This window comes from Schistocerca cancellata, chromosome 5 (assembly GCF_023864275.1).
Source record: "Schistocerca cancellata isolate TAMUIC-IGC-003103 chromosome 5, iqSchCanc2.1, whole genome shotgun sequence".
In the NCBI taxonomy this organism is placed as follows: Eukaryota; Metazoa; Arthropoda; class Insecta; order Orthoptera; family Acrididae; genus Schistocerca; species Schistocerca cancellata.
In genome coordinates, this window is record NC_064630.1 from 75630440 (window position 1) to 75657071 (window position 26632).

The 26632-nt window shown below is 43.3% G+C and overlaps 1 protein-coding gene across 1 annotated transcript in view; it reads left to right on the plus strand.

Annotated features, from left to right (window-relative positions):
- Positions 1 to 26632, plus strand: part of LOC126187946 (probable cytochrome P450 303a1) — a 113368-nt gene that overhangs the window by 39910 nt on the left and 46826 nt on the right. The window contains exons 3-4 of the mRNA XM_049929321.1: positions 22412 to 22689; positions 23882 to 24025. Coding sequence (XP_049785278.1) covers positions 22412 to 22689; positions 23882 to 24025 — 422 coding nt within the window. The remainder of the gene's footprint in view (positions 1 to 22411; positions 22690 to 23881; positions 24026 to 26632) is intronic.

Below are 26632 nucleotides of genomic sequence, written 5' to 3' on the forward strand. Positions count from 1 at the left end.
CGACACTACTGGAGGCGGGCTGCACGATGTTGGGGCGTGAGCGGAAGACGGCCTAACGGTGTGCGGGACCGTAGCCCAGGTTCATGGAGACGGTTGCGAATGGTCCTCGCCGATACCCCGGGAGCAACAGTGTCCCTAATTTGCTGGGAAGTGGCGGTGCGGTCCCCTACGGCACTGCGTAGGATCCTACGGTCTTGGCGTGCATCCGTGCGTCGCTGCGGTCCGGTCCCAGGTCGACGGGCACGTGCACCTTCCGCCGACCACTGGCGACAACATCGATGTACTGTGGAGACCTCACGCCCCACGTGTTGAGCAATTCGGCGGTACGTCCACCCGGCCTCCCGCATGCCCACTATACGCCCTCGCTCAAAGTCCGTCAACTGCACATACGGTTCACGTCCACGCTGTCGCGGCATGCTACCAGTGTTAAAGACTGCGATGGAGCTCCGTATGCCACGGCAAACTGGCTGACACTGACGGCGGCGGTGCACAAATGCTGCGCAGCTAGCGCCATTCGACGGCCAACACCGCGGTTCTTGGTGTGTCCGCTGTGCCGTGCGTGTGATCATTGCTTGTACAGCCCTCTCGCAGTGTCCGGAGCAAGTATGGTGGGTCTGACACACCGGTGTCAATGTGTTCTTTTTTCCATTTCCAGGAGTGTAGAACCAGGTCCTCCAAATCTGGTGTACGCACAATCCGCCACCTTCCTGCACGTTCGTCTGTCTGTAAGAACCCGTGATCACACAAATGCCAAAAAAGGGCTTGGAATATTGTGTGATGTGGTTGGTGTCTGTGAGGGTACTCGTTTTGGTATAGCCGTGCTGCCTCTCGACCACTTCCGTCTGCTTGTCCGTACACAGACACCATCTCGGCTTTTTTCCATCCATTCTGCTGCTTACAGTACACTGCGTCACGCACACAGACTGCGACACTTAAGGATCACACACCACGTGGTCAGAGGAACTTTCATTGATCAGCGCCATCTACCGAGGCATCGATGCACTTCCAGACACATGTTCGTAGGACCTTTTTTCCCTCCATTCCAGTCAGGAATCAGTTCCTGCAGTTCGTCGGTTTCTCAGTGTCGCCGGCAGGTAAGCAACGTATTAGTGTGGCATTCGTGTCTTCCCGACGTGCGTGCGATAAATGCAACAGCGTAAACTATGGCGACGTTATTACCAAAAGCATTCAAACAGGACCAACGTACTATCATTCTTCTCTTGGCTGCCGAAGGATAAACGGACGTCCCTATATCGCAAATGTTGTAACGCAGACGTTGCGTCGACTCATGTGAGAGACACTTGTGAGATTTCCCCCCCCCCCCCCCCTGTTTCAGCAAACCTTATGAAGCATCTCATTTTGTTATTGAGTCTGTAGAAGATGGCCTAAGAGGCGTACAGGATGACTGGCCGTGCTTTTCCATCCGAGATCTACAGAGATTAAGACAACCTGTCTTCGTATTATCTTAGTGCGTCGTCGAGCAGAATTTCTTTCTACCCGTTTTGCCGTAAGGCTCTCGTAGGCTCTACTAAGGAGACTGCCTACACTACGCTTGTCCGTCCTCTTTACCAGATAGGACTGACGGAGAAAAAGTTCAAAGAAAGGCAGCACGTTTTGTATTATCGAGAAATATGGGAGAGAGTGTCACAGAACTGATACAGGATTTGGGCTGGACATCATTAAAAGAAAGGTGTGGGATCCTTACCAGATAGGACTGACGGAGAAAAAGTTCAAAGAAAGGCAGCACGTTTTGTATTATCGAGAAATATGGGAGAGAGTGTCACAGAACTGATACAGGATTTGGGCTGGACATCATTAAAAGAAAGGCGTTTTTCGTTGCGACGGAATCTTCTCACGAAATTCCAATCACTAAATTTCTCCTCCAAATGCGAAAATATTTTGTTGACACCGACCTACATAGGGAGGAACGATCACCAAGATAAAATAAGGGAAATCAGAGCTCGTACGGGAAGATACAGGTGTTCATTCTTTCCGCGCGCTATACGAGATTGGAATAATAGAGAATTGTGAAGGTGGTTCAAATATTCAAATGTGTGTGAGATTTTAAGGGACTTAACTGCTAAGGTCATCAGTCCCTAAGCTTACACACTACTTAACCTAAATGATCCTAAGGACAAGCACACACATCCATGCCCGAGGGAGGACTCGAACCTCCGCCGGGACTAGCCGCACAGCCCATGACTGCAGCGCCCTAGACCGCTCGACTAATCCCACGCGGCTGAAGGTGGTTCGATGAACCCTCTGCCAGGCACTTAAATGTGGTTTGAAGAGTATTCATGTAGATGTAGATGTAGTTGGATGTCCCTCGGAGAAGCAGTATCAGCACCTTCGGCTTCTCTGGAAAATGCAGTTCTAGATCGTGTAGTACTAAGTAATGATGTGGGAAGCTATATTACTTGAAATAATGTTCGTGGATACCCTTACGATGTGTTTATTTACGATAACGCCGTAAGCTGATAATAATGAAACAGTATCACTTATTAACTCAAAACTAGCAATTTCTTGAGAGCATGGTCTTACAACAGAACCGGTTCGGAAGGCACCCTATAAGCGATTGATGACTATGGCGCGAGTCTAGATCTATTTCGTAGCTGTTCATACAACTTCATTATCTAAAACAGTCTTCATTTGTTTACCGAAGCGACTGGTTTCTTGTGTCGTAATATTGGTGTAACAAAGTGTTTATGACCAGACTGCTTCTCCTAGTATCTATAGTGGAAAAAGTGTCTTTTATTAATAAATATTTATTACACAAAACCAGTTGCTTCGCGCCAGAATGACCTTTGTTTCCATACGTAGCGTGCGCTGATGTAACTGTCTCACAGCTAGCCACAGCGCCTCGCCCACCGTCTACTGGCAACGCCAGATGGTCTTGGTGCTGAAATTTTACTGCATGCTTGCGTTCTGCTGTATGCCTGAGCTTACTGAATGGTACTGATCTCTGCAGACGCGATATAAAACATAAATCTAGAAAATAAGGAAATAAAATGTGGTTTGAAAATGAGAGGTACCTTACACACTCGACTAGCCCCCCCCCCCCCCCCCCCCCCTCATGTCCAGATTTCTCCCATGCGATTATCACGCCTCTGGCTCTTAAAAAGGGCCTCGAAATGTCAACGATTCTTGTCGGACGAAGATGTGCAGCAGAGAATTACGAACTTCTTCATGCAGCAGGACACGGTGTCCCAAAAGGGTATTTTCAAACTGGTGCGATCGTTATCTCATTACTCATGTCGCTATTGCCTAACTGACCTACCGATTCTGGACTGTGCGGTTTTTGAACGGGAACCGTTTGATCGCACCTAGTATTAATTAGACAAGCTAAGGTTGCAGGCGGTTTTCTTTGCGGCAAGATCTATTTACGAAATTTCAATCACCAACTTTCTCTTCCGAACGCGAAAACATTTTGTTAACACCCACCTACATAGGGAGAAATGATCATCATAATAAAATAAGAGAAATCAGAGCTCGAACGGAAAGATTTAGGTGTTCCTTTTTCCCCACGCGCAATTCGAAAGTGGAATGGTAGAGATGTAGTATGAAAATGGTTCGATGAACCCTCTGCCAGGCACTGAAGTGTGAATTGCAGAGTAACCATGTAGATGTAGATTCTTAAGAAACAAGTGTTTTGTAAGCCACATGTTTCATGGACGAATTACATTTCCTTAACATTTTCCAGTGACTCTTAGTCTCTGATTTTCCTGTAACTGGTCGTATTTGGTCATTGCATTTTTGGCTACTGCGAACAGTTACTCTTAGATGTTTTACAACTGTTGCAGTTTTCGGTGATTTATAGTAGATAGCGCAAGCGAACATTTACGTTCCATATGCTACATATACGTTTAGGGCCAACTCCAAATCCCTGCACTAACCATCAGTCCTCTGCAAGTCTCTCTACTTCGCTGGCGCTACACCCTTCGTATATACAAAAGCGTTGTTCAGCCACACGGACCCTCCGCCAATATCCACAAAATCAATTTTTTCCCTTTCTTATCAAACAATTAAAATGAGCACTCAGTCTCAATAGCAAGGTGTCTATCTAACAACTCCCAAGTGCAACAAAAATTTAATGTTCGGTATTTTATCATTATTGACCAAATTTAAATTGCTACCATAATCTGCTCATTAAGAGATACACTCTGAGGGAAAGAGAAACAGAGAGAGAGAGAGAGAGAGAGAGAGAGAGAGAGAGAGAGAGAGACGACGCACCACTAAAGAGTTATCCAAATGTGAAGGAAACTGGTGGATGTGATGCACACGTACTGAAAAACAAATGGTTACAATTTCAAAAAAATTGGAAGATTTATTAAGAGAAAGAACTTCTAAAGTGAGCAAGCCAACAACGTACTGGTCCAGTTCTGGCCCCGTAGGCAAACAGTTATTCGGCTTGGTACTGATTGACAGAGTTGTTGGATGTCCTCTTGAGGGATATCGTGCCAAATCCTGTCCAATTTGCGCATTAAATGGTCAAACTCCCGAGCTGATTAAAGGATCCTGCCTATAAATTTCCAAACGTGTCCAATTGGGGAGGCATTCGGTAACCTTGCTGGCCAAGGTAGGATTTGGCAGCACATAGACAAGCAGTAGAAACGGTCGCCGTGTGCGGGCGGGTATTATCTTGCTAAAATGTAAGCGCGGGACGGCTTTCCATCAAGGGCATCAAAACGGGGCGTAGAATATCGCCGACGTACCACTGTGCTGTGAAAGTGACGCGAATGACAACCAAAGGGAGTCCTGCAATGAAATGAAGTGGCACCTACACCATCACTCCTTGTTGTCTGACAGTATGACAGACGACTGTCAAGTTGGTATCCCACCACTATCTGAGGCGTCCCCAGACGTGTCTTTGCTAGTCATTGGGGCTCATTTCGAAGCGGGACTCATTGCTGAAGGTAATTTTACTCCAGTCAGTGAGATTCCTGGCGTGGGATAATGTCTTTGTGGCAACCCATCCTAGGTTTACATTTCAGCAAGATAATGCCCTCCACCCGACACACAGCGAGAGTTTCTACTGCGTGTCTTCGTGATTTCCAAAGCCTACCTTGGCCAGCAGGGTCGCTGAATCTCTTCCCCAATTGAAAAAGTTTGGAGCCCTCCAACCAGCTCAGGATTTTGACGACCTGACGCGTCAGTTGGACAGAACTTGGCACGATCTCCCTCAGGAGGACATCCAAAACTCTGTCATTCAACGCAAAGCCCAGTAACTGCTTTCATAAGGGTCAGATATGGAGAAACGCGTCACTGATCTGCTAAATTTGCGTAGCTCTTTCTCTTGAATGAATCACTCATTTTTTCTGAAATTACAAGAATCTGTTTGTCAGCACATATACCGATTTCTGAACGAATCCGGATGTGTCTTTAGAGAGTACAATTATTATTATTTTCGATTATTCCCTCTTCAGAGAGCGATTGAACTTGAGTAGTCATGGTTTCTTCTTCTTTCTTCCCAAATTCTCTTCATACGTTCACTGTGTTCTCTCTTGCGTTCTTCCGACCATCTTTTTCCCGTTCTGTTCTCCGTATGTTCTTGTTTAAGTGTGTGTTTCTGTATGATGTTTCTAAACTGTTGTCTATTGTTTATGTTGTCTTGCGTGATCCCCAATTCTTTAATATCTTCTTCTGCTTCAGTGATCCACTTTGTCTAGTTTTTGCTCTTGTTTACTATCTCAAAGATTTTTCTTGTGAGCCTGCTTTTATTCATACTGCTGATATGTCCATAGAATTTCACCCTTCTCTTTCTAATGGTGTCTGTTATTGTTTCAATGTCTTTGTAAATCTCTCTAGTTGGCCTCTTCATCCAAATTCCTTCACGAAACACTGGTACATATATTTTCCTCAGAATTTTTTCTTTTTCTGCTTTTCAATCTCTCTGATCTTAGTATGACCATGAATCACTATAGTTTCTGCAGCATAAAGTGCTTCTGGTAGGACTACTGTGTTGTAATGCCTTAGTTTCGCATTGACAGAAATAGATATCTTATTATAATGATTCCAAGTGATTTTATATGCTTCTTGTAATCTGGAGATTCTATCTTTATTGGCTATTGAGTTCAGTCCTGATGGTTGGATTATCTCTCCCAGATATCTGAAGTGGGCAACTTGTGCCACTTTCCCGTACTGAGTAGTAATGGGGAGATTATCTGCAGGTTTGTTTTCCATATACTGTGTTTTCTCGTAGGAGATTTATAGCCCAGTTTTCTGTGAGATTTCGTGTAGTTTTTCCAATGCAAGTTTGGCATATTATATTAAATTTTTAACACAATAAGTATAAAAAGTAAAAAATTGTGTGTATCTCTGCAGCCAGCATAATACACAGAGCACAAATTACTCAGATGCTATATATTCAGTATTTTAGAATGAGAGCATTTAGCAATTTTCAACAGACTTTACACATACTTTCAAACTTTTCGAACTTTTTCGCTCTGACACTCACCACAAAAGATGGAGGAAAAAAGTTTACCACTTACTACATTTTCGCTGTTCGCGCAGTAATACTTCACAATCAGGGCTGAAGTTTTAATTTATAGCTCCTTTGCTACTGACTGTACTCGCAGAATATTTCGCAAACAGTATCGAAATATACCACTGAATATGCCTATAAAAGTATATTATTGTACGAGTCGCGTGTAAAGGCCCTCAGTGGCACCATAGTTAGTGTCCAGTCGTTCACGGATGAGACAGGAACTGAAATTAAGGGTAGCGAAGCAAAAACAGAAATGCTTAACTCTATTTTGAAATGTTCCTTTACATAGGAAAACCCAGGAGTATCGTTCCAGTTTAATTCGCTGTCACTGAAAAGATGGGTGAAATAGATAATTAATGTCAGTGGGGGTGAGAAGCAGCGGAAATTATTAAAATTGAACGAATTTCCAGGGCTCAATCGAAAGCCTACCAGATTGTATAGTGAATTTGCGGCTGATTTAGCCCCTCTTTTAACTATAATCTACCGTAGTTCCCCCGAACAAGAAACCGTGTCCAGTAGTTGGAAGAAAGTATGGGTCAAACCCGTTTACAAGAAGAGTAGCAGAAGTGATCCACAAAACTACCGTTCAGTATCCTTAATATCCGTTTGTTGTCGAATCTTAGAACTTATTCTGAGTTCAAACGTGTCTTGAAGACAATGGCCTCCTCCATGCCAGCTAGCATGTATTCTGAAGACATAGGTCCAACTCGCACCATTCTCATACGGTATAATGAAAGCCATGGATCCAAGCAGTCATGTAGACGCAGGATTCCTCGGTTTCCAAAAAGCATTTGACTCAGTACCACACCTACGCTTATTATCAAAAGCGCGATTCGTACGGGTATCAAGCGAAATTTGTGACCAGACTGAGGATTTTTCTCGTAGGGAGCACGCAGCAAGTTATCTCAGATGGAGAGTCATAGCAGTAACTTCGGGTGTGTCTCTGGGAAGTGTGTTGGGACCTTTGCTGTTCATGTTGTATATTAATAACCGTGTAGACAATATTAATAGTAACCTCAGACTTTTCGCAGACCATGTAGTTACCTATATAATGAAGTACTGTCCGAAAGAAGCTGTGCAAATATTCAGTCAGATCTTGAAAAAATTGCAATGTGGTGCAAATATTTGCAACGTGCTTCAAAAGTGAGTACAGCATTGGCCCTTTACTTGGCCTGTATTTATCGGGAATATCTCCCCAGAGAAAAGTCCCAATACGGCAAGAAAGGAAGAATGAATTGATTGTTGGTGTTAATAACGATCATCGCCCTTTACCTGCTCTGCATTACTGCAGATGACGTGTCACTGAGCACGTTTGTTCTGTGCATGCTGTACACGTGAGGCGCCTAGTTGTTTCCACTGCACTGTGAGGGATATGAAGGTTCTGTTATAGTTCACTAACCTGCTGTCTTCAAGTTGATGTCCCCAGCGCAGAAAACAGCACGCAGGTCGTACGATCTGTATCTTGAGGCTGAAACTGACTTTTAGCGAGGTTCTGTTCTGAAATAATGTGTCACTTCTTTGGGATGCCACTCGCGTATTTTAATGTAGCCACACGAGAAGACTACATGATCTAAATACAACACCTTGTGATACAGCAAAGTACATGATCAAACACACTGTTTACGAAAATGTATCTTTACACTATTTGTGGCACGTGTCTGTGCCTCATGACTACCGGAGTGAATCTTTTAATACTGAATACTGGCAAACACATCCTGCCACAGACAACATGACTGTACATCTCGACTGCCTAATCCAGAGTGACGAACAGGAACTTAAATAAAAATTGGAAACACATCCTACGACAGACAACATGTGTGTTCTTCTCGACTGCCTAATCCAGAGTGACGAACAGCCCGAAGCACTTCGCCCGCCATACCAGAAAAGGCGTGACCCGAACGCTTCCGAAACGCTTCGTCTGCAATTTCGTCAGTCTTTTGTGTTGGATTTAAATAGTTTTTAATAATTATAAAATGACTGATTGAGAGATATTTATATTAAAAAGTGAAGTCATTCCAATGAGTAGTTTAACTAATAATAATAACTATACTTTAACGTTTTGGCGCCCTTGCTTCGAACACAGCAGCCAATCAGAGAACAGTAGCATTATGCAGGCGGTCTTTCTCACGGGAATGGTACCGAATCTAACATCTGTCGCAGGTACCTCACACCACATTTCGTCATCTATATACTTCTTGCAACTCCACTGCTCTGGGAACAGCTTCTTGGAGCCTAATATGATGGCTGACTAAGCCAGAAATATTACACCAGGCGACTGTCAAAACCGCAGGTGTCTCCTGTATATAAGAAGAGTACAACAACGGACTAGCGAATTTACAAACCAATATCCTTAACAATGGTCTTATGCAGAATCCTTGAACATATTCTCAGTTCGAATATAATAAATTTCCTTGAGAGGGAAAAGCTTTTGTCCATAAATCAGCATCGCTCGTACGAAAAACAGTTTTCCCTTTTCTCACACGTTATCCTGCGAATTTGAGATGAAAAGCAAAAGGCGGAATCCATATTACATTTCCATAAAGCATCTGACATGGTGGCATAATGCCGACTGTTAACGAAGGTACATACATACGGAATAGGTTCCCAAATACACTCCTGGAAATGGAAAAAAGAACACATTGACACCGGTGTGTCAGACCCACCATACTTGCTCCGGACACTGCGAGAGGGCTGTACAAGCAATGATCACACGCACGGCACAGCGGACACACCAGGAACCGCGGTGTTGGCCGTCGAATGGCGCTAGCTGCGCAGCATTTGTGCACCGCCGCCGTCAGTGTCAGCCAGTTTGCCGTGGCATACGGAGCTCCATCGCAGTCTTTAAAACTGGTAGCATGCCGCGACAGCGTGGACGTGAACCGTATGTGCAGTTGACGGACTTTGAGCGAGGGCGTATAGTGGGCATGCGGGAGGCCGGGTGGACGTACCGCCGAATTGCTCAACACGTGGGGCGTGAGGTCTCCACAGTACATCGATGTTGTCGCCAGTGGTCGGCGGAAGGTGCACGTGCCTGTCGACCTGGGACCGGACCGCAGCGACGCACGGATGCACGCCAAGACCGTAGGATCCTACGCAGTGCCGTAGGGGACCGCACCGCCACTTCCCAGCAAATTAGGGACACTGTTGCTCCTGGGGTATCGGCGAGGACCATTCGCAACCGTCTCCATGAAGCTGGGCTACGGTCCCGCACACCGTTAGGCCGTCTTCCGCTCACGCCCCAACATCGTGCAGCCCGCCTCCAGTGGTGTCGCGACAGGCGTGAATGGAGGGACGAATGGAGACGTGTCGTCTTCAGCGATGAGAGTCGCTTCTGCCTTGGTGCCAATGATGGTCGTATGCGTGTTTGGCGCCGTGCAGGTGAGCGCCACAATCAGGACTGCATACGACCGAGGCACACAGGGCCAACACCCGCCATCATGGTGTGGGGAGCGATCTCCTACACTGGCCGTACACCACTGGTGATCGTCGAGGGGACACTGAATAGTGCACGGTACATCCAAACCGTCATCGAACCCATCGTTCTACCATTCCTAGACCGGCAAGGGAACTTGCTGTTCCAACAGGACAATGCACGTCCGCATGTATCCCGTGCCACCCAACGTGCTCTAGAAGGTGTAAGTCAACTACCCTGGCCAGCAAGATCTCCGGATCTGTCCCCCATTGAGCATGTTTGGAACTGGATGAAGCGTCGTCTCACGCGGTCTGCACGTCCAGCACGAACGCTGGTCCAACTGAGGCGCCAGGTGGAAATGGCATGGCAAGCCGTTCCACAGGACTACATCCAGCATCTCTACGATCGTCTCCATGGGAGAACAGCAGCCTGCATTGCTGCGAAAGGTGGATATACACTGTACTAGTGCCGACATTGTGCATGCTCTGTTGCCTATGTCTATGTGCCTGTGGTTCTGTCAGTGTGATCATGTGATGTATCTGACCCCAGGAATGTGTCAATAAAGTTTCCCCTTCCTGGGACAATGAATTCACGGTGTTCTTATTTCAATTTCCAGGAGTGTAAGTGGGTCGCCCGAAGGATTCTTAAGTAACGGAAACCTGTATGTTGTCCTCGACGGCGAGTCTTCGGAAAAGATAAGCGTATCGTCAGAAGCGCCCTAGGGAAGTGTGATAGGACCGCTGTTATTTTCTGTATGCATAAATAATCTGGCGAACAGGATAAGTAGCAGTCTGCGACTGTGGTGCACGGAAAGGTATCATCGTTGAGTGGCAGTAGGAGGCTACAAGACGACTACGACAAAATTTCCAGTTGTTATGATGGACGGCACCTAGCTCTAAAAGTAGAGAAATATAAGCTGATGGAGATGACTAGGTAAAATAAACCCATAATGTTAGAGTACAGCGTTAGTAGTGTGCTGCTAAACACAGTCAGGTCTGTTAAATATCTAAACATGACGCGGCAAAGCAATATGAAATGGAATGAGAGTGTAAGGATTGTAGTGGGGAAGGCGAACGGTCGACTGCGGTTTATTGGGAGAATTTTAGGAAAGTGTGGTTCATCTATGTAGGAGGCGCCATATAGGACACTAGAGCGACCCACTGGTGAGTACTGTTTGGAATCCGCACCAAGTCAGATTCAGAGGTGGGCTGCTAGATCTGCTACCGGTAGCTTCGAACAATACGCATGTGTTACGGAGATGCTTCGGGGGCTCAACAGGGAATCGCTGGGGGAAGGCAACGTTCTTTTCAAGGAGCTCTGTTGAGAAAATTTAGAAAATCAGCATTTGAGGCTAACGCAAATTTCGAGTAAGGACCATGAAGATAAGATTAGAGAGATTAGGGCTCGTACGAAGCATATTAGACAGTCGTTTTTTTTTTTTTAAATTACGTTTTGCGGTTTACGCAATACAATAAAAACGTTGAAATGGACGTAAAAACGGTTCAAATTGCTCTAAGCACTATGGGACTTAACATCTGAGGTCATAAGTCCCCTAGACTTGGAACTACTTGAACCTAACTAACCTAAGGACACGACACACATCCATGCTCGAGGCAGGATTCGAACCTGCGACCGTAGCAGGAGCGCGGTTCCGACTGAAGCGCCTAGAACCGCTCGGCCACAACGGCCGGCAGTCGTTTTTCCCTCGCTCTGTTTGCCAGTGAAATAGGAAAGGAAATGGTAGTAATTGCACAGGGTTCCCTCCACCAAGCAGCATATGGTGGCTTGCGGAGTATGTAGAATGTTCAGAAATGTAGAACTGAGCGCGTCACTAAACAAAAAAACGTAGTAGCGTATGACTGTAATATGAATGAGTTACTGTTGGATTCGGTTAGCTCATAACAATACCTGTATGTAACACTTTACAGGGATGTGAAATGGAACAATCACGAAAGCAAGAGGAAAAGTAACGCCTGTGAATTTCTATGAGATAATTCATAAAGCTTTTTAAATAAAACAAACTTTATTAACATTATACATCTGTATTCCTTGTATAAACATATTTATTTATCAACATAGTCACCCTGACACCGTACACATTTCTCCCACAGAGAGACCAGTTTGTTGATTCCGTTATTCTAGAATATTTGACTTTGAGGATGGAGCCTCAGCCTCACCTCTGCTTGCACCTTTTCATTGATATCAAAGTGAAGTCCTCGAAGATGTGTTTTAAGTTTTGGAAACAGATGAAAAGCAGGTGGGGTCAAGTCGAGAATGTACGAAAACGATCGATGACAGTGAACCCAAAGCGTCAAATTGTTGCAGCGCTCAAGTTGGTCTGGCATTGTCATACCGAAAGACAAAGTGCTTCATATGTGGTCGACCTCCCTGAATTTGTGATTTCAGTTTCCTCAGAATTTGTCACGCACCGACATACAGTAGTTACGTTACACGCCGCCACGTTACACGCTACAATTCGGAGCCCTCTCGCGGCAGAGGGCTGCAACTTGAGTGAAACGGGATTTTTTTTTTCTTTATTGAATTTCAATTCCCCCCGAAGGGGGCGGCGGGCTGGCAGCAGCTTAGTATGCCGCTCTTCAGCCTACAGACTTTGTGAGAAAGATGAAGAGAATAAATAATAAAATCAGGCGATAAAATCGGAGACTTAAAGAGTAACATGGCGAAAAGAAATCGTGGAACTTAAAACAAAGAACAGAGGGATGATGATGCTAATAAAATACATACGAAGCAGACAGGTAAAACAATAGACAGACAATTAATAAACACGGCGACAGTCTGGATTCTGTTCGCAAAAGACATAAAATTCACACCTAGCGACAGCATGGTTTCTGTTTGCAACACGAGAAAGACGAACAACACTGAATAATCACTGGAACACTGCACTAAAAAGTTGGCAAATGTGACATACCACAGCCGAGAGCAGGTGGGGGGAAACTGGATAGATGATGGGAAAACAAAAAAGGGGGGAAAGGAGAGTAAAAGCGAAGGGGGGAACCGGGAAAGGAGCTGATGGAGGATGAGGACCCATAAGAGGGGTGGGGGGCAGATGCGACAGGGAGTGGGGTAGGCAGAGGAGGGGAATACAAAAGGACTTGGGGGGGAGAATGGAGGTAGGGAGAGGTTTAGTGGGGAGAAAACAGGACGGAAGGGGGGAAGAGGGAGCCCAGGGAAGGACAGAGGAAAGGAGGGGGAGTGAGGATCAGAGTTGATAGGAGGGATAAGTGGAGGGAGAGAGGGCATCGTCCGGGAGGGGGAGTTGATGGAAGCCACCTTGGGAAAGGAGATGTAGGGTGTAGAGATGGAGGGTAGGGGGGACACAACGGTGAAGACGTGGCAGGGGGCGGGGATGGGAGAGGAGAGGAGCAACCAGGGGGTGAGGGGGTTCAAGACGGCAGGAGGTGTAGAGGATGCGGATATGTTCGAGGAATAGGAGCAGATGGGGGAAAGGAATGAGATCATAGAGGATCCGCGTGGGGGACGGGAGGCGTATACGGAAGGCGAGGCGGAGTGCATGACGCTCAAGGATCTGGAGGGACTTATAGAATTTGGGGGGGGGGGGCAGATATCCAGGCAGGACTGGCATAACAGAGGATGGGACGGATTAAGGATTTGTAGGTGTGGAGGATGGTATGAAACGGGAAAGTCGACCGAGTAATATACATGTCATGCAATATCTCAACTGATATCGAGAACAGAAGGAAAAATTCGAAAGCATTGATTTTCTGCACGCCTTCATAGGTTATCAGGGCGAACTCCAATTAAAGTGGGCATTGCTGATAAGATAAGTACTTCCAGTGTTATTTTGCACACTCGGGTGACTTATATTCAAGGTCACTCCCCACTCCTCTCCCCCCTGGGTACCACCGGCAGCTGATCAAGGTCACCCAGGACAATCCCCACCCTTCCTCTCACTCCTCCGCTCCCTTCACCTTCCCTCTGGACCAATGAGATTCAAGCACTCACCATTCTCATCTTTTATAGCTTGGGCACTTGAGTGGGTGGCTTCACCGTGGAGCTGGGCAGTATAGGAAGAGAATCAGGCTGTCTATTTGTTAATAACAAAGTATTGTTGTTACAGTAAGCCATGTCACTCGATGTCTATATGTGATATTTGTTATTCAAGGCACTAACAGAGTCCACACCCAGGCAGGTAGGTAAGTACTCACATTCTTCCACATTGTACCCAGTTTTACGTATATTTCGCCCATTTTTTCGTGTTTTTCCATATATTTTCACATTTTCCGTATATTCCACAATTTTTTCCAATAACACGAGTCACACTCCACTGCTCTCGACATTACATCAACACCATATTGCGTCGACATCATGAATCTCTAAGTCTCTTACAATGCAATATGTGTCCGAATTATTTACCACTGCTAAGCCACCAAGTCATTACTAGTGTGTATGTGGCATCATAATAAGTTAGAAACGAAAATTCTGTAAGCCCTTCCTTTATCTGATTTCTAACTAAAGACTTTATTTGTATAAGAAATACCACAGTGTGGTACATCAACCCTTGCTAAGCCACCACTACATTATAGACTGTGTGATGTCATAATTTAAATTTTAAGACGAGCGCATTGTTGGAAATAATTATGATGTCAAAACAGTCTGTGTACCTTGCGTAAAAACAAAATTTTGATGCTTCCAACATTGGTAAAAAAAGGAATAAGCACAGCGCTAGAAAAAAAGCCTCCAGACAGCATGACATTGTTTCTGAATTTGATTCTTGTGTGTTATTAGATGTTTTGCAAAATGTTAGTCTATCCACACATCTAGATGAACTGTGTGCATCGATAAACACAGTGAGATTAGCCTGGTGGAAACATATAGCTCGATTTATAAACTACTGTTAAATCATCTCTACAGTACTAAAAATGTTCAAATTGTAAAGAAACTGGTCCTCTACTTCTAAAAAAAACCTTTTAAATAATAAAACATGACCTATACAAGGAATCTGATTACCCCTGTTAGTCAGGGACAAAAAAAAAAAAAAATGGCATACTCTTTGTCAGAACGTGCAGAATCTTATGTAAGGCCTATAAGACGTCAATTTTAATCTAAATATGGTATGCCAATGTTTACGTAATAAAAATAAATAAATTGGGTAATTCAGTACAATTATTATATAGATGCGATAAATCACTTTAACGGGGGCCAAATGAACAATGAAAGTCAATATAATTCCAGTAAACCTACAAAAGTAAAAACCAATTATTGTAGGGGCCTATATAGACAATGCGCATCTGCTAGATGCCCACGAAATACGTAATTTTGTTTTGAAGCTGACAGCCAATGAGAAAATAGGTGTAGTTTTCAAGCAGTAATGGCGGACAGCATCAGCTGGTAATATACGAAATTTTATGGTAGCTAATTTTACTACACAAAAAATAAAATATGTACTCCCTCCAAAAGAAATTACAAACAAACATTAAAATAAAATTATAATGAACAGCAAAATGTCTGAGAAGAATTTTGAAAGAAAATTATTAACTGAACTTTAATTTGGCGGGTTTTCAACACTGTCAACAAGACGAAATAATGGAAACAATATTTATTGGGACTAAACAAAATTGAGATATTGTGACAGTACTCTTAAAATAGTTAATTTAACCGCAATTGTCTTTAATTTTGAAATGAGAGAGAGCGTAATAATTTTCTTTTAATGTCTTAACTGTTGCTGTAGGCAGTGCGATGACGTCAGCGGTGGTCCGCGCGGACGATGTGTGAAGTGAATCCTGGTCCGTGGCGTGAAGATAATGATAGATCCTCCTGTTTCATTAATATTCCAGTTACGGCGGTGGTCCACGTCTCCGTTGTAGTCGAATCAGCTGGCAGCACTAGCACGATAATAATAGTTCCAGTGTGTGCGTTGTCGTTACGCGCGCGACGTTTTATTATTAAAAGTTTATTAATCACGCGGTGCAGGTAGGTCGGAATTATGCAATGTCTTTAGTATTTACGATATATGTTCACAGCACTGTTCTTTTAATTAACATTTTGGTTTGTTCCACTTTTACAGTTAGTGTCTCCACACGACAATGGTATCTGATTCATGGCTAATTGTCACAAGTTCACACAATTTGTAAAATCGTCACCGCAAACACTCGGTATACTTTTCAGGCTTTACTGTTCACTTAATAATGCACGATCTCCTATTAACACAGCGGACGCGCTGTAATTGATTGTTCCTCCGCGTATCACCGTCTTTCACGCCGAATTTTTTCGCGTTTTTCCACCCGCGAACCGGCCGCGTACCACAACTCGCACGCTCTCTATCGAAGTCGTTCGCTCTCTCTCTGACACAGTACTTCTCCTACCCTAACCAAAGATTTACAAAGCATATAAAACCAGAACATTCATATTCGTACAATATAAAATATAAAACAGTAGCAAAATGAATGAAGAAACAATGTGACCTATTAACAAATAAAGAATAGTTGAAATAAATGATACATACTTACTATGACAAGGTAATGCACAAAAGAAAAAAAATATTATCGACTTTCGGGGAAAGCAATGTCTTTACAAAATGTGTGTGAAATCTTATAGGACTTAACTGCTAAGGTCATCAGTCCCTAAGCTTACACACTACTTAACCTAAATTATCCTAGGGACAAACACACACACCCATGCCCGAATGAGGAGTCGAACCTCCACCGAGACCAGCCGCACAATCCATGACTGCTGCGCCTAAGACCGCTCGGCTAATCCCGCGCAGCTCTACAGTTCTAATGTGTGTTAAAATGAGCTCATTCTGATATTACTGAAAATAACATCATAGTAAAATTCTGATTCTTGCAACCAAAGATACTGTGTTTATAAGAATTAACACAGAGCTATGAAGTATGCACCTAGAGAGAGCTGAACAGTATCTGCAACCAATCCCAGCCCCAGCAAAAAGTACAGGGAGTGGAAAAATAATAGAACGCTTGACATATAGACAATATTTATTTATTAATAAGGAGTTGGACCACCATTGGCTTTGAGAACAGTGGTAATTCTTCTTGCAATGGATTTGCAGTGTCTTAACAGTCTCCAACAGAATGCTCTCCCATTCTTGTACCGACACATCCGCCAATTGTTGGAGCTGGAAACCTGCTCTTCACTCTCTGTCTTCAAACACTCGATAACCATTCAACGATGTTGAGGTCTGGCGATTATGCTGATCAGGGAAGATGTTTGACGATATCGTGATGCTCCATAAACCTTGTCTGGATCTCTTTGGCTGTTGGTATTGACACGTTATCATCTTGGAATACGTCAATTTTTTGGTTCAAAATGGTTCAAAGGGCTCTGACCACTATGGGACTTAACTGCTGAGGTCATCAGTCCCCTAGAACTTAGAACTACTTAAACCTAACTAACCTAAGCACATCACATAAATCCATGCCCGAGGCAGGATTCGAACCTGCGACCGTAGCGGTCGCGCGATTCCAGACTGTAGCGCCTAGAACCGCTCGGCCACCCGGCCGCCCAATTTTTTGGCAGCAATATGCTAGTCATAATAAGCACTTTAGTGTCTAGAACGTGGAGATATTCATTCATACTAATTCGGCCAGTGATGGTATTCCAAGTCCATCTGAATACCACAATAAAGCCACCCAAATCATAACAGAACCTCTGTCATGCTTGACTGTAGGAAGCAGGCATGCCAGATCATAGGCTTCTTTTGGTATTCTCCATACATAATCCAACTGTTTGTAGGAAACAGTGTAAATAATGATTCATTGTACCTTACTACATTCTTCCACTCATAAAAGGTCCAGGATTTATGATTGCGGTACCACTTCTTTCGCAGCTTTGCGTTGGCTTCGCTTTTAAGCACTCTGCAATTGCAGCGCTCCCCTGAAAGTTAGCCTTGCGAAACTGACACCAAACTGCTTTTGTTGACAAAGTATTACTCAAGTGAATGTTGAGTTGTGTAGTAACTCTTGCTGTGGAAGTTTTATGTTGTCTATTCATAATCGTTTTTAATGCTAGTCGGTCTCCGTCAGTTTACTTCAGCTTTTGCCCACTGTTCCTCTTCACCGTCGATGAAAAAAATGGTTCAAATGGCTCTGAGCACTATGGGACTTAACTGCTGTGGTCATCAGTCCCCTAGAACGTAGAACTACTTAAACCTAACTAACCTAAGGACATCACACACATCCATGCCCGAGGCAGCATTCGAACCTGCGCGCGGTTCCAGACTGTAGCGCCTAGAACCGCTCGGCCACTCCGGCCGGCACCGTCGATGACTGCAATATTTTACACATACTGTCATTACTGTGTATCCTGTCACCTTCGAAACATTAAACTATTTGCCCGTTTTCGTCACTAATGCTTCTGCTAAGCAACTAGTTACAATTTTTGGAAATGTGAGAGATCAGGCGTTTCACCGGTCACTTGTATTAACTGTCGCAGAACAATGCATGTAACACAGTGAAAGATTATCTCTAGGATTTGTCACGTCAACTGTGCCTTGCAGCCACGTCACAGTATTTACACGTATGCAGTGGCGCTAGCTTGCAACAATATGTAGAGTGTGCACAGAATAACATAACCGGTAGACGCGTAATCGGCAGGTCACATATGGGATGTGAGGAAACGGTTGGGGTTCCAGCTGGCGCTGTGTCACCTCTGCTTTGGTTAGTATCTTAAAAATAATTCCGCTGAAAATGCAACAAAACTGATTTATTTTCGCCTGGCTTGTTAACCATTTGCAGCTTTCACAGAAGCATCATGAGTGGCGAATTATGAGTAAAACCTACACATTTCTCTTATTGCCATGTTAAAATTTGCTTCTTTTGCCAAGATGCAGAGGGGATAACACAGTGTCACCTCGTTAACTTGTTGTGCGGACGCAATCGCGAGAGAATTCTGAAACAGTTGTTTAAACTGAGGATCTGAGAAAAAGCAAGGTCAAGAGCTTATGAAAAAGCACATCTTCGGCAAAAAAAATGTACGTGTAGTGTCTCTAATTATGTTATTCCAAAACTCATAGCATTTCTCATTTAACCAGCTGTCGATGACCCTTAAAAATCACATTTTTTCATCGGAAAAGTCATTTAGTGAAATACAATAGATAGTGAAATTTTGCATAGTAACGATATGGCAAAATACTTTGCTTGCTATTATTTGCCAAAATCACATTTCGATATTTCAAAGCGTTTATGAAATATGAGGAATGATATGGATACCTCACACTAGCTGTACAGTTGACACGCGCGATCGAAAATTAGTGTGCTACATTAGATAAATTTTCTCGAGATTGGTGACAGGTTGAGACCTCCAACCAAGTCCAAAGAAAAATTCAATATTTTAGCTACATTTCGTACACAGATATTATGCAATATGCACCAAACGCAAAATCATAGCGACCCCTATATTTCATTGCAAACTTTTTCGAATTTCGCGCAGTGTCTTACATGCAAACATCGTAGTAACTATAATCATTAACGAAGCGATAGGCACATTATCACGAAGCTGAAGTATGATGCTATAAGTAATGCAAAAACGAAATTTTTTTACAGGATAGTTTTTGTAAAATTGTTTGAGAAAGATTGCCGGGCGTGCGCCTCGATTCTGTCACCACCGACCGGCCGAAGGTGGGCAAACACTGTCGGCCTCTCCTTCCGAAGAAACAAGCGAACTCGGCCAGCGTTTTGGACGTGAACTGGCCACTGCGCGTCGGCCACCGTATTCCGCGCGGACTTCATTATAATACATAGTGTTCTTGTCACGTTGTTCACTCCTGGGGCGAGGTTGGCATCTCGCAACGAAACCAAAGAGAGTATGATCGCTGCATGTCGCGCCGACGAATGAGAAACACCAGCGCCGGGACGCTTCCTCACCACACCACCTCAATGACTTGTCTACTTACGGCTGAGCAGAGGAACGCTCACCCCAGTTCGCAGTTCACGATCAAGACAACATCGTCTGAGATAGGCCACCAGTCTATTAAATGTCTCAGGCAGAACATTAATGTGAATATTATATCAGCTATTCCCAGGGGCGGATACAGAAAAACCTCAAAGAGGGGGCGCTAGAGATATCTTGAGCTACCTTTACTTTTACCGTAATGAAAAATAATCGCGTCACATGCGTAGTTTAATCCGCGAATAAACACTTTATTCGTACTGAAAAATGCAATGCTAGTACACCTAGCACTAAAACACACACTGTCACGCTCCGTGTATTTCAATGTGCTACACTGTTAGATTTAAAAAAAGCCTTCGACTCAGTCACACGTGAAATAATGCTAAAAAAACTAGAACATTATGGTATTGTAGATGAACCATTACAATTTTTTCAATCATACTTAAGCAATAGGGTACAATTAGTAAAAACAAACTATCGAAAGTCAACACCCATGAAAGTAAAGAGAGGAATTCCACAAGGCTCAGTGCTTGGACCTTTCCTGTTCATTGTTTACATCAATGACTTCTCAAATTATATGCCATGCAACAATGTACTGTATGCTGATGATATGACTGTTGATGGCTGGAAACATGTTGCCTGCTTGGATGAGTCTCATTTCAAATTGTATTGAGTGGATGGTTGTGTACAGGTATGGAGATGGCCTCATGAATCCGAGGACCCTGCATGTCAAGAGGGGACTGTTCAAGCTGGTGGAGGCTCTGTAATAGTGTGGGACATGTGCAGTTGGAGTGATTGGACCCTGATACATCTAGATATGACTCTGACAGGTGACACGTACGTAAGTATCCTGTCTGAGCACCTGCATCCCTTCATGTCCATTGTGCATTCCAACGACTTGGGCAATTCCCAGGAAAATGTGACACCCTACACGCCCAGAATTGCTATAGAATGGCTCCAGCAATACTCTTCTGAGTTTAAACACTTCCACTGGCCACCAAAAATCACCAGACATGAACATTATTGAGCATATTTGGGATGCCATATTTGGAATGTCTTGCAACGTACTGCTCAGAAGAGATCTCCACCCACTTATATTCTTACAGATTTATGGACAGCCCTGCAGGATTCATGGTGTCAATTCCCTCCAGCACTACTTCATATGTTAGTCGAGTCCATGCCACTTTGTGTTTCGGCACTTCTACATGCTCGTGGGGTCCTACTCCGTATTAAGCAGGTGTACCAGTTTCTCTAGCTCTTGAGTGTATAAAAAATGTGAGATGCCAATCCCGAGCCCGACAACTGTATACAAGACTGCGATAATGCTACCCTAGTGTGGAGGGTCATCACAATGTATGGATGACCTAGATACAGTTTTAAGTAGAAGTAAGAGACATATTTTGATAAAATATACACACAATCCAGAGTTAGGTTCTCAGTTCAGCATGTGTGATGTTACTCAAAACACATACTAATGAAGGAAATTCACTTTAATGTCAACCAGGTCCACTTTATATCAGGAGTGTGACTGCCTGTTTAAATAGTAAAAATGTATTGTGATCAAATGTTAAGCATTGAAACCACTGGATAACTGGCAGGGGCTCAAAGATTGGCAGATGTACTTATCGGATGACCCTGACAAATCAGTTGTGTTGGGCATTGCCTTCCACAGAGTGATGATGAGATATGAGCAGTATCTCCACTGACTATATCTTTTAGCATTTCTCTCTAACATGTGTTCAGTCTCCTCCAAAACACTGAATTGCACATATGTCGAAAGTAGTAAATTTTCCAGTGCTGACACTGCCAGAGAGAACAATCAAAAAATGGTTAAATGTAGTATAAATGATTTTAAAAATTAGATAATCACTGAGCAATAGTAATGAGTGCTACACTAAGTCAAGCAGATAAAATATATGCTATCCATAAGTCGTACCCATATATTACCAAATTTATGACATTTTTTATTGATTCTTCCAAGTTTTTCCATATTTTCTGATTTTTTTTGCATATTCTATATGTAAATGTACAAGTGTATATACGCTCTTACTGCTTACATTATCAAGTGTGGATTGGTATTTTTTTACCATCCAAGTGTGATACATAGTCCCAAAACCAGCCCACATTTCTGGTGAGACAACAGCAAAGACCTTCATCCCCACATGAACAGCACGATTTGGTTGCCCTCTCCGACATCGCTATAGACAAGGGCCGGCAATCTGAATCTGTTTTGTTCCAAGAATTGTTTAAGTTGTGTGGCTCCCAGCATCATTATACGATAAGCTACCAATCTGCCAGGTAATAAAACAAGGTAATGGCACTGTAGTGGCAGAACATGGTATACAGTTCATCCCATCAATTGTTTTAAGAACGTGCCATAACTTTCAAGTTTCAACTAGTGACCAAGCACAGATATGTTTTCTTTGCAATGCTTGTGGCACAGAAAATGTCTCATTTTCAAATTATTTCCATAACAATTCTATCAAGTGACACAAAACTGCAACAGTCTGTTTCTTATGCAAACTGCAATGCTTCCATGACACCTTCTTCACTTAAGTGGTAGAAAAATATGGCGTAACATACTATTAGATTTCATCATGTGACTACTTGGAACTGATACTTTGTTTCAGGAGTGTTGTTGACAGACGAGGAGTTCTGGCAGGAGCAGCGGCGCTTTGTTCTGCGTCACTTGCGTGAATTTGGCTTTGGGCGGCGCACCATGGCTGAGTTGGTTGAGGCAGAGGCTGGTGAACTGGTGGCTGCTATGCGGGCCCGCGTGGGCACTCAGGAAACAGGAGCAGTTGTTGCCATGCATGATGTCTTTGGTGTCTACGTACTTAACACACTGTGGTCCATGCTTGCTGGGATTCGATATAGTGCTGACGATCTTGAACTTAAACGTCTGCAGGTCAGTGTCTCATCTTCAGTACTGACTATTCTTAGTCTTACAAAAGAATTTGAGTTTTGATTAAGGTTTTATGAGGACAAGGTAAAAATTTGTGCCTGGCACAAAGATAGCTTTGAAGTTTGCACCTATTATGTTGGCACATGTTGCACAATAATGTCAGATTAGTGTCATATTCATTTATGGAAGATTTCTGATTATACAACTTTTCAGAGTAGTTGTCTTACATATATGTCTTTATTGTGTAAGTGTTTGTTATAGGGAGTTTGTTTCATAGTTACAGAATGGATGGTGGTATCTGAATTCTAATATTATGATGGAGAGCCTTCATGGCTGTGAAACAGAAAAAGTAATACATCAACAGGCAGAAGCAGCCATTCTAATTTTCACTCATTTCAGTGAATTTAATTCCCATAACGCAGCTGAACACATGTAAAGTATTCTCACAAGGAAAGTAAGAAGCTTTCCAGCAGAAAACCCTTTCACTTGAGCTATGAAACCCCCACGGGTTATCAGCCAAGTGGTGTTGTCTTCTACTCGCAACATTACAATGGGTTCATCTTCAGGTGAACACAATCCATTGAAACGTTGTGACTAGAAGACAACGCCACTCAGCTGATAACCCATGAAGATTTTATAGCTGAAATACGCCAAGAAAGCCTGCAGTCACACCTTTCACTTGAGTTTGAATATATACCATTTGTCTCTAGTAGCCTTCAACACTTGTAGAAGCCCATTGAAATTCTACCACAGACAGCTACAACTTGTTTTAATAGTACAGATGCGAATCCAAGAGGGTTGGGGGGGAGAGGGGGAGGTTTTGGAGCTGCAGGCCCCCCCCCCCCCCAGAATTATATCTGTTTCTTGTTAACAAAAAACCCATTGCAACAGACCTTTACTCTAGAGAATTTGGAGACAGCATTATGATAAAAAATTTCTGTGGACTCAGTTCCCCCGCCCCTCTCCCTCCAGACAAAAATCCTGGATTTGGCTCTGTCATCTTGTAAACTGCAAGACTCATATAAGTAACTAAAGCATATGCACTGCAAAGCCATAATCCTCAATGTAATGAAAAATTCTGAAATGAAATGTCTGGGCCTGTTATTGTATTTTACTACTTTGTGTTTCTGAATACATGAGTACAATCTACATTTCATCAATAAAAATGACTGATGCTGACATCACATTGTTGCAGGGACTTCTGACAGAGCTGTTTGCTAATATTGACATGGTGGGTTGCCTGTTCAGCCAGTTCCCAATGCTGCGATTCATTGCTCCTGAACTCTCTGGCTACAAACAATTTATTTATATTCATCAAAAAGTATGGGAATTCCTCAAGGTTTGTTCTAAGAACTGTTACTTATATTGGAGTTAAATTACATATTTATATTTGATTTATTATGACATGGTATTACACTTTGCTTACATTGAGTTGAAAGCTTTCTTACCCACAACATTTTGTGTTCATGGAAAAATGTATTGCACAAATTTTATGTTGTTGTTACAAACATTTGGCATCCAACCAATTATGATACAAAAAAATTATATAACCCATTCCATCACATATACAGGTGGTATTGAGAAGCAGGCACACATATAGGAAATGTCAAATGCAACTGAGGCCTGTGTGTGTGTGTGTGTGTGTGTGTGTGTGTGTGAGTGCACGCGCATGCGCCTGTGTGTACTGTGTCTGTTTAATGAGAACTTTTTATATTCCATGTTGGATTTTCTGGTGACATTTTTATCAATAAATGATGCTGTTTTCAGAAAAAAAAGGAAAGAGCATATTATTATATGACATGAAGTACAACCTACACAACAACAGTTCATTCACATGTGTTAGTTTTTATCTCTGTAGTGCAATGTACAGAACTCTAACGTGATCAAAAGGGAAAATATTTATTCCTTCACACATTTTGGCTTAACTTGTTTCATGATTTTATTACTGTAAATAGCTATAGTGCAGTAGCTTTTACATTATTAGCACTTACAATGGCACCAATGCTACTACGTTGTGTAAATTACATTATACAGTGTGGACGTCTCCCAAGCACAGAAACACAATCCCAATTGATATTTTCTATCTGTAACTGGCTGAGTAACAATCATGTCATATTCAGTTCGGAGGGCTGTAAACTAGTCTTGTGACAGTAGTGACCCTGACAAGATTCAGCCAGTGAGAATAAAGCATGATACAGCAGAATTATGACCAATTTTTCACGAGTCAAGAAGTTTTTAGAGATGGTAGATGCACACCTTGTATTAAAGATCACAGGGTGACTATGCCAGGCTACACAATCGAGCATTATGATTTTCTCAAGTAGATACGTTTTTCTCTGTGTTGGGGTAATAACAAGCTCCACAAAATTCATACTTGTGGTCAGCCAATTAGACCATCTTTAATGCCACAGAAGTACAGGAGATAATAACCAAACTTCTGAAGACAGAAGAATATGGGACATGCGAGACACAATTGATCCACAGATTGTCAGCTTCTCAGAAAGAGTGAGTGAGGCAACAATTTATGCAGGAGGATATTAGGGACAGAAAGCCATCTCAGCACATCCAACATCTGCACAGTACGGTCGACACGTGCACGGTACTCGATACACTGTTGCACACACTGTGGAGCAGTTGGCTGCCAACTCGAGTAAAAGCCATTATAGCGTCCCTCACAGAGATGTTATTAGACACCTTAGTGTACCTGACAGATAGAATCCAGGACTGGGTCACACCACCCTGATGCATTTTGACAGAGGCAGCATGCAGCAGAGGATAGATGGTGACTTGTGCAGATTACACGTGCCTCACAAACAAGGTTGAAGCACTAAGCAAACAGATCGGCGAGCTACTCTCTGACTGAAAAGCTGGAGGATGCTTTTGTAGAAAATCCAGAAGTTGTTCCTCTATGAACTCTCCAACAGTGGGTGGCACAGCACAGCATGACATGACATTTTCTGGTATCATAGAAAGTTCAGAGACCATGTACACAAATGCACTTAACCGTGTGCTTTACCAAACAGCAATGACAGTCGGAAGTAGGTGCACCCAATTGTCAGTCGCCATCTTTGGGCTTCTTCATAACTGACCAGAAGACAGGATGACCGATTTATTTTTCCACGGACCCTGCTACATAAATATTGGCCGCTGACGTTGTTCCACCTCTCTGCTGCCGATAACTCATCCGTAGCAACCTACAGCACGCAACACACAGAACTGGATTTAGGATTACGCCACATCTTTACTTGGAACTTTACTGTAGCAAATGTGACCCATAATGGGAGCTGACTTTCTACCAAAGTATTGTCTGCTGCTGGACATTGCCAATGCGCGCCTCATCAACAGCATCAGCGGCCTATCTGCTGTTGGCTTTCGACGCAGCACAGCAGTGGATTACGCCAAATTTATCCACTCAACAGGCAGCGGATATGCCAGGCTATGAAGCAGTTCCCAGGTATCACATGGCTTCCAGGCACTCCAAAAAAAGGTACATCACAGCACTGTGCACTACGCCAACACCACCTTGGGCCCACCAATTTCATATGGGCCAAGATGCTTTGCTCCAGATTGTTATGCTGTTGCCAAAGCATAGTTCAATGTAATGTTGAATGAAGATGTCATATACCCTCCAGTATTCCATGGTTGTTGTCTGTAAACTTGGCGCCAAAAAATTGGGGTGACTGGTGCCCATGTGGAGATTACCATGCCCTTAATGTCAGAATGGTGCCACATCATTATCCTGTACCTCTGTTAAGAGTGTACATTTATGCATTGTGTGGTACAAATATATTTTGTGTCCTAGACTGTGCCAAAGCCTACCCCAAATTACTATGGCTGATGAAGTCATACCAAAGATGGCTATAATTACACCATTTGGCCTCTTTGTTAGTTAGTTCATGATGTTCAGCTTACAATGCAGTGCGGACTTGGCAGAGATTTATGACTC